Source organism: Mizuhopecten yessoensis, unplaced genomic scaffold (genome assembly GCF_002113885.1).
Source record: "Mizuhopecten yessoensis strain PY_sf001 unplaced genomic scaffold, ASM211388v2 scaffold5331, whole genome shotgun sequence".
Classification (NCBI taxonomy): domain Eukaryota; kingdom Metazoa; phylum Mollusca; class Bivalvia; order Pectinida; family Pectinidae; genus Mizuhopecten; species Mizuhopecten yessoensis.
In genome coordinates this window covers 134,653-144,632 of record NW_018405995.1, presented here as the reverse complement: position 1 = coordinate 144,632, position 9,980 = coordinate 134,653, and the positions used below count along the sequence as shown (strand labels likewise).

At 38.3% G+C, this 9,980-nt stretch overlaps 1 protein-coding gene across 2 annotated transcripts in view; it reads right to left on the bottom strand.

Moving 5' to 3' along the window:
• Window positions 1-2,240: 2,240 nt before the first annotated feature.
• The window catches only part of LOC110450581 (src kinase-associated phosphoprotein 2-A-like), an 18,276-nt gene continuing 10,536 nt past the window's right edge, over window positions 2,241-9,980 (bottom strand). For both annotated transcript variants that reach the window (XM_021498179.1, XM_021498180.1), the window contains 5 exons: window positions 7,972-8,052; window positions 7,518-7,592; window positions 6,371-6,579; window positions 5,501-5,582; window positions 2,241-2,982 (listed from right to left, as the gene is read on the bottom strand). In XM_021498179.1, coding sequence (XP_021353854.1) covers window positions 2,384-2,982; window positions 5,501-5,582; window positions 6,371-6,579; window positions 7,518-7,592; window positions 7,972-8,052 — 1,046 coding nt within the window. In that variant the 3' untranslated portion in view covers window positions 2,241-2,383. The remainder of the gene's footprint in view (window positions 2,983-5,500; window positions 5,583-6,370; window positions 6,580-7,517; window positions 7,593-7,971; window positions 8,053-9,980) is intronic.

The following is a 9,980-nucleotide window of genomic DNA, read 5'->3' as shown; positions in this document are numbered from 1 at the left end:
GTATAAATTATACTGGTATGTGTAATATTTAGTATAAATTGTTCTGATGCATTTATTACTTGGTATAAATTGTAGTGGTAAATTTAATGCTATAGTATAAATTGACATGTTTTACTGTACAGTAGAAATTGACCTTGTATGCCTGTTTCCTTGTCACCCAGCTGAACATCATTAGTTTAAACACTTTCATTTCTTGGATAAAAACTGTTGATTAAGTTTATTTAATGAAGAAACAGTGTTTTGTTGTATTAAGTATTGAGTTTTCATCCATGTCAAATTCTACATTTACGAACTTCCACTAAACCTTTTCAATTCATTGTAAACCAAGGATCTAAATAAATAAAAAAATATATATCATATTTTGTTATTTTTGGCTTATGCCTAGTACCAAGTACCAGAGTGAGCTTACCTGGTGGTGCTTTTTCTGTTTTCCTTTGATCATCTGCCAACTTTTGCTTTTAAAGACCTCTGCTCTAAAACTACTCTTCAGAATATAGCAAATGTTTTGGTGCTACCATCCTTTAGGCCATTGGTATCAAAATATAATCAAATGAAGGGTCTGACCCTCCTGGGGCCATATAGGGGCAGTGTGAAAAAGGGGGCCGATTAGGCAGATCTGTTTTAGATGACATTTTCTCCTAAACTACTGAACATATAGTAACCAAATTGTGGTGGTAGCGAATAAAAGGTATGCAAATTGAAGAGATGACCGTCCTAGGGTCTAATGGTCCGGGGAAAAGGGATAAAACTAGGGGCTTATGGGTCGGGACAGGGGATAAAACTAGGGGCTTATGGGTCGGGGTAAGGGGATAGAACTCGGGGTAAGGGGATAAAACTATGGACTTATGGGTCGAGGTAAGGGGATAAAACTAGGGGTTGATAGGTCGGGGAAAGGGGATAAAACTAGGGTCTTATGGTCCGGGGTAAGGAGATAAATCTATGGGTTTATGGGTCGGGGTAAGGGGATAAAACTAGGGGCTTATGGGTCGGGGTAAGGGGATAAGTCTATGGGATTATGGGTGGGGGTAAGGGGATAAAACTAGGGGCTTATGGGTCGGGGTAAGGGGATAAATCTATGGGTTTATGGGTGGGGGTAAGGGGATAAAACTAGGGGTTTATGGGTCAGGGTAAGGGGATAAAACTAGGGGCTTATGGGTTCGGGGTAAGGGGATAAAACTAGGGGCTTATGGGTCAGGGTAAGGGGATAATACTAGGAGCTTAGAACTGGTGTGAAGGGATCAAACTGGCCCCTTAGCTTTAGACAACATCTAACTACATAGCAGATTTGAATAACATTGCAATGACAACAACATGTCATTATTGCTTTCATCTCATCAAGGCGATTCTTTATTTGACTGTTTATTTGAAGGAGAAATTATGTGTTTCTATTGCTGTGATATCGCTATCGTGGGTACGTACATGGCTACATATATAGCGGGTACATACATAGCTACATATATAGCGGGTACGTACATAGCTACATATATAGCGGGTACGTACATAGCTACATATATAGCCTGTACGTACATAGCTACATATAAAGCGGGTACATACATTAAGCTACATATATAGCGGGTACGTACATTAAGCTACATATATAGCGGGTACGTACATAGCTACATATATAGCCTGTACGTACATAGCTACATATATAGCCTGTACGTACATAGCTACATATAAAGCGGGTACATACATTAAGCTACATATATAGCAGGTACGTACATAGCTACATATATAGCGGGTACGTACATAGCTACATATATAGCGGGTACGTACTTAGCTACATATATAGCGTGTACGTACATAGCTACATATAAAGCGGGTACATACATTAAGCTACATATATAGCGGGTACGTACTTAGCTACATATATAGCGGGTACGTACATAGCTACATATATAACGGGTACGTACATAGCTACATATGTAGCGGGTACGTACATGTGCGGGCAGTCACCCATCCATACAACTACTGACCACGCTCGACGTTGCTGAACTAGTGAGCAGGTCCCCGGATTATACCGCATCACTGGAAAAGCTAGCCTGCCAGTAAGGCAGAATTGTCCCCTCATATTCCTTAGATGTCTCACAAGAAAGACAGGACTAATGGTTACTCCAGAATTCGTTGCCTTGGACATTAGTCATGTAGAAAACATATTAGTCAATGTCGCAGGTAATTTATTACCGGGTATATAGATTCTTTGAAAATGTTGGTGCGAAAAAATAATCACAAAAACAATATTATTCATTAATATTTTAGTTATGAAATGAATTTAAATAACAAGCATTCATAAATAAATTGATGGAAAAACTAAATGTTGGATTACTTTAAAGTCTGAATTTGTTTCCCTTATGACAAAAAGGACCAGTAAACACACAATCCACTAAGCAGATGCGGCCTCGTATGCTGGTGCCAGGTGAAATTTAGGTACCAGACCATAACTACCCTGCAGCTCGCCGACCCACCATGACTTGGCATCAAATTCTTTGCTGATGACATGAATCATGTCTCCCTTTTTAAATGTCAGTTCATCGTTAGTTCCACCAGAAAAGTCCCATTTACCATAGTAGAGATTCTCAAAGTCCTCCTTCGGATTAACAATTTTACGTCTCTTAGTCTCTGGAGCATCAGGTTTATTCTCACGGGGTGGTGGAGGGGGTGGGGGATTCAGGTGACTCCTGCTTGGGGGTGGGAGTGGGGGAGGGGTCTGTGAGTTTGGTACAGGGGGCAGGGGCTTCCGCCCCGTGGCTGTTGGTTGTGTACGTGGGGCGTTACGAGAGGGGACAACAGGGGAAGGCGTGGCCATGTTACCACAGTCATCATATGTTTCTTGGTCGTCGTCGTCACCCGGAGCAGGCGCAGTGTCGTCGTAAATGTCCTGTTCCTCTGACTCCACCGCCTGCTCGGGTTGTGGCTCCTTTGACGGAGGTGAAGATTCCACTAAAGGCTCATCAATAGGTTCGTAGATGTCGTCGGGATCATCTGAAAGTCAAGAGGTCATTTCGTAAAATAAAAGCATACAGAGAGCTCAGGGTACCATCGCATTATTGGCAGAGTGTGTTTTCAATGATCACTTTCAATCTTTAAGTTCTATAGGGGAACATATTGATATATCATTGGCATATTGCTAAACTTTAAAAGGTTTACATTGGCAACCTATGACACAAACTTACCACCATTAATGTGTTCAGTCACAGGCCACATTGTATCAATCAAACAACACAGACTTAATTACAATCGTATGTTTTCTGTATTCGGTAACAAGACACAGACTTACCATGGTATATTTTCTGTGTTTGGTAACATGACTCAGACTTACCATGGTATGTTTTCTGTTTTTGGTAACAAGACCCAGACTTACCATGTATATTTTCTGTGTTATGTAACATGACACAGACTTACCATGGTATGTTTTCTGTGTTCTGTAACACAACACAGACTTACCATGGTATGTTTTCTGTGTTTTGTAACATGACACAGACTTACCATGGTATATTTTCTGTGTTCTGTAACACAACACAGACTTACCATGGTATGTTTTCTGTGTTTGGTAACATGACACAGACTTACCATGGTATGTTTTCTGTGTTTGGTAACATGACACAGACTTACCATGGTATGTTTTCTGTGTTCTGTAACACAACACAGACTTACCATGGTATATTTTCTGTGTTATGTAACATGATACAGACTTACCATTGTATGGTTTCTGTGTTCTGTAACACGACACAGACTTACCATGGTATGTTTTCTGTGTTCTGTAACACAACACAGACTTACTATGGTATGTTTTCTGTGTTATGTAACATGACACAGACTTACTATGGTATGTTTTCTGTGTTCTGTAACATGACCCCGACTTACCATGGTATATTTTCTGTGTTATGTAACATGATACAGACTTTCCATTGTATGGTTTCTGTGTTCTGTAACACGACACAGACTTACCATGGTATGTTTTCTGTGTTCTGTAACACAACACAGACTTACCATGGTATATTTTCTGTGTTATGTAACATGACACAGACTTACCATGGTATGTTTTCTGTGTTCTGTTATAATTACACGACACAGACTTACCATAATATATTTTCTGTGTTCCTGTTACACGACACAGACTTACCATGGTATATTTTCTGTGTTATGTAACATGACACAGACTTACCATGGGATGTTTTCTGTGTTCTGTTATAATTACACGACACAGACTAACCATCGTATGTTTTCTGTGTTTGGTAACAAGACACAGACTTACCATCGTATGTTTTCGGTGTTTGGTAGCAAGACAAAGACTTACCATGGTATATTTTCTGTGTTATGTAACACAACACAGTCTTACCATGGTATATTTTCTGTGTTATGTAACATGATACAGACTTACCATTGGATGGTTTCTGTGTTCTGTAACACGACACAGACTTACCATTGTATGTTTTCTGTGTTCTGCAACATGACACAGACTTACCATGGTATGGTTTCTGTGTTCTGTAACACGACACAGACTTCCCATTGTATGGTTTCTGTGTTCTGTAACATCACACAGACTTACCATGTTATATTTTCTGTGTTCTGTAACATGGCACAGACTTACCATGGTATATTTTCTGTGTTCTGTAACACGACACAGACTTACCATGGTATGTTTTCTGTGTTCCTGTTACACGACACAGACTTACCATGGTATATTTTCTGTGTTCCTGTTACACGACACAGACTTTCCATGGTATATTTTCTGTGTTATGTAACATGACACAGACTTACCATTGTATAGTTTCTGTGTTCTGTAACACGACACAGACTTACCATTGTATGTTTTCTGTGTTTGGTAACATGACACAGACTTACCATCATATGTTCTCTGTGTTCTGTAACATGACACAGACTTACCATGGTATATTCTCTGTGTTCCTGTTACACGACAGACTTACCATGGTTTGTTTTCTGTGTTCCTGTTACACGACACAGACTTACCTAACATGACACAGACTTACCATGGTATGTTTTCTGTGTTCCTGTTACACGACACAGACTTTCCATGGTATATTTTCTGTGTTATGTAACATGATACAGACTTACCATTGGATGGTTTCTGTGTTCTGTAACACGACACAGACTTCCCATTGTATGGTTTCTGTGTTCTGTAACATGACACAGACTTACCATCGTATGTTTTCGGTGTTTGGTAGCAAGACAAAGACTTACAATGGAATATTTTCTGTGTTATGTAACACAACACAGTCTTACCATGGTATATTTTCTGTGTTATGTAACACAACACAGTCTTACCATGGTATATTTTCTGTGTTATGTAACATGACACAGACTTACCATTGTATGGTTTCTGTGTTCTGTAACATGACACAGACTTACCATGGTATATTTTCTGTGTTCCTGTTACACGACAGACTTACCATGGTATGTTTTCTGTGTTCCTGTTACACGACACAGACTTACCATCATATATTTTCTGTCTTTCGTACGTAATGCGACACAAACTTACCATCGTATATTTTCTGTGTTCCTGTTACTTTTTCTATCGCAGATTTCCATCTACGTAAGTCTTCAGTATTCAATGCAACAAACTGAATTAAAAAAGAATATTCATATACATATACTATTAAAAATGTTTTCCAGGCACGAGACCAGATCTTCTCAGTCTAATTAAATACAAAATAATAGGTTGTGAGATTGTGACATATTCAAACTATGTTTCAATTCTTAAAAAAAATCTTGTATATTTAGAGCAAAATAATATTGGTCTATAGCTATAGTTAGCTTTCTATAGTGTAGCGTTCCATTTCCTGGTATGTGTCGAAATCACAGACTGAACTAATAAACCCAAAAGTTATGAAGATAATACATTGTATTGCCAAACTTCAAATTACTCTATGTGTCAGACTTACGTCCAGAATGTTCACCTTACATAACACTACAAAAACTCTTTTCATGAAGTGAAATTTCCTCGCTGTTTCGAAGTATAATCACAGCCCATTCATTATGAAAAAAGCGAAAATCACAACTAATAAATCGAGGTGAAATATTCACCTGAACTGGAACATTAAAATGTCCTGTGGTTATTTTAACATTACAGGCTTTGGAAATTTAATTGACAAAGAAACATTAAATTTGATAAGAAACCCAACATTATATAAATAATTAAATGTCTTAGCCTGTGTTTTGTCACATGTTTTAAGAATCACATTCTGTTTTATATTCAGGATTTCATCATGTTGAATATTAGTGAGCCGAAGTTCCGATGTTTCGAATTTTCCCAGATAGTCCCGCAAAGTTTGAAACATTAAAGTTTGACTGTAGCCTGCAGTAACAGGAAAACATGTTGTGTATAAGTATTATAACCATATTGCTGTACCTGGAACGTCCGCTTGCCTTGACATACAACCTCAAAGCTCAGATCTTTTTTGTTAGCTTCCTTGACAAAGTCTGGTGCAGCCTGGAAGCTGTATCCGCTGAGACAGAATGCCCCTCTCTGTTTCTTGTCCTTTTTATTCTCGTAATAATACAGGCAGTCATCTTTGATCACACACCACCGTTTCTGTAGTTTGGCCATCAGTATTATACCTATAAGGAATCATGAGTACAGTTAACCCTTTCACCACTGTAGACCATAATGGACTCATCCATATCAATGCATGGAAGAGTCTACTTAAGTTACATAGGGGTGAAAGGGTTAAGGGGAGTACTGTCAAACATAGCAGGTACATTTTGTGGAGCAACGATTTAGAGATTAGGATTGTCTATATATAGGTCACAAAAGCTTAAAGGTCAACTTGTATCTTTATTTCTTTTTTTCCCAAACATTAATTATACAAATTATAACGGGTACCCCAGAAAGTAAACAAGAGGCCCAATGGCCTTTGCAGTCACCTAAGTAAATCATTAAGCAGAAGAAGAATTTAGAAATGTGTGTCAAGTTGGAATCATTTCCACCCAAAAATTTATGAAATACAGTCAAGGTGTAATTATTTTCCTAAATAAACTATAGTACAAATTTACCCCCTGGGAAATGAATGACTCCTGATCAGGGGTCATAAAATTTACAAATTTGAAAAAGACCTGAAGTCATTGAAATTTCCATCCAGTAAGAGTATTTCATTCTAGGACTTCTAGGTCTGAAGAAGAATGATTTTCAAATATTGGGAAATTTCCGATTTAGGGCCCCGCCCAAGCCTCTTGGGTGATGTAGAACCTTAATTTTTACAATTTAATATCCTCTTTCACCAAGGATGGTCCTTACCAAGTTTGTTGGAAATCCATTCATTGGACCTTGAGAAGAAGTCAAAAATGTAGAAAGTTTACGTAAGGTGCACGACTACGGACAGAAAGCGATCAGAATAGGTCAGAAAATCTTGAACAAAACGACCAATGAAAAATCTTGAACAAGAGGACCAATGAAAAAAATCAATCAAGACGACCAATGTAAAAAACTTTGAACAAGAGGACCAATGAAAAATCTTGAACAAATTAAGGACCAATGAAATACTAAAAGCTTTTAATACCTCTCTTCTGTTTCTTTTCCAGAAAACCAGATATAACATCATCCTTTATATCCTGAGCTGCTACGTCCGGGAATTCTTGGAAAAATAGAATTCATGATTCAGTTAACATTACAACTTTGCTTCAATGTTTAATATTTAAGTGTACGAATGTTTAGTAGAAGAAAAACTGGTGTTTTGTCCCAAAAAATTCAGCATTGATCCGCATCAATGATTTAGTCTCACTTCAGTTCTCATTTTAAAAACATGCTTCTGTTTACATTGTTCAAATTTTCTATTTATATATGGAGAACAAAATCCTTATTCTCTCTCAACTTTACAAAATGAGTCTAGTACAATATAGAACAACACATAGATTACACCAATGCTCAGCTACAACAAAAACTTGAACTTTGATAGTTTATATAATAATATGTTGTAAATCTGTGACCTTTGATTGACCTTTGAACACACTTACTTTGGTCAGAGTATGGATCTTCACCGTCTTCTGTTGTGGAACTGCCACCTGTCCGCGACGACTCATCTCCTTTGTCTACATCTGTAACACAGGAAACAGGTGTCATAGCTGCCCCATCAAACAGGTGTCACAGTGATGCATCATACAGGTGTTATAGTGACATATCATACAGGTGTCATCCTAACGTATCATACAGGTGTCATAGCAACTCATCATACAGGTGTCATAGCAACTCATCAAACAGATGTCGCAGTGATGCATCATACAGGTGTTATAGTGACACATCAAACAAGTATCATAGAAACTCATCATACAGGTGTCATAGTGACACATCATACAGGTATCATAGCAACTCATCACACAAGTGTCATAGTGACACATCATACAGGTGTCATGTCATAGTGAAATATCATACAAATGTCATAGTGATGCATCATACAGGTGTCAAAGTGACACATCATACAGGTGTCATAGTGATGCATCATACAGGTGTCATATCATAGTGACATATCATACAAGTGTCAGGGTGACACATCATACATGTACATGTGTCATAGTGACATATCATACAGGTATCATAGCAACTCATCATACAAGTGTCATAGTGACACATCATACAGGTGTCAAAGTGAAATATCATACAGGTGTCATAGTGATGCATCATACAGGTGTCAAAGTGACACATCATACAGGTGTCATAGTGATGCATCATACAGGTGTCATGTCATAGTGACATATCATACAAGTGTCATAGTGACACAACATACAGGTATCAGGGTGACATATCATACAGGTATCATAGCAACTCATCATACAGGTGTCATATCATAGTGAAATATCATACAAGTGTCATAGTGATGCATCATACAGGTATCATAGCAACTCATCATACAGGTGTCATAGTGATGCATCATACAAGTGTTTTAGTGAAATATCATACAAGTGTCATAGTGACATATCATACAGGTGTCATGTCATAGTGACATATCATACAAGTGTCATAGTGACACATCATACAGGTGTCAGGGTGACATATCATACAGGTGTCATATCATAGTGACACATCATACAAGTGTCATAGTGATGCATCATACAGGTGTCAAATCATAATGACACATCATACAAGTATCATAGTGATGCATCATACAGGTGTCAAAGTGATGCATCACACATGTACAGGTGTTATAGTGACATATCATACAAGTGTCATAGTGACACATCATACAGGTGTCATAGTGATGCATCATACAGGCATCATGTCATAGTGACATATCATACAAGTGTCATAGTGACACATCATACAGGTGTCTTAGTGATGCATTATACATGTACAGGTGTTATAGTGACATATCATACAGGTGGCATAGTGATGCATCATATAGGTGTTATAGTGACACATCATACAGGTGTCATAGTGATGCATCATACAGGTACAGGTGTTATAGTGACATATCATACAGGTGTCATAGTGACACATCATACAGTTGTCATAGTGATGCATCATACAGTTGTCATAGTGATGCATCATACAGGTATCAAAGGGAAATAATATACAGGTGTCATAGTGACACATCATACAGGTGTCATAGTGATGTATCATACAGGTGTCATAGTGACATATCATACAGGTGTTTTAGTGACATATCATACAAGAGTCATAGTGACATATCATACAAGTGTCATAGTGATGCATCCCCCTGCAGGTAGGGCGTAAGAATTGTACCTGCTGCCCCCAGTTGCATGATCGTAAGAGGCGACTAAATTTGGGACCTTATCTCTTCTCTCCTTTCTAAATAACTTTCTTCTTCCTAATGTCTCTCTTGACAATGCCTCACTTTTGGCCATTTGTTGAGCGTTCGCCGCTGTGAGGAAGGCTTTGGGTTCTGTCCCCTGGCCGAGACATACCAAAGTCTTTAAAAATGGTAGTTTATACTCCTGCTTAACGCTCAGCAAATTAGGAGTGGGACGACTGGTTCGCCCGTTGTCAGTATAATGTGACCGGGTGGGGC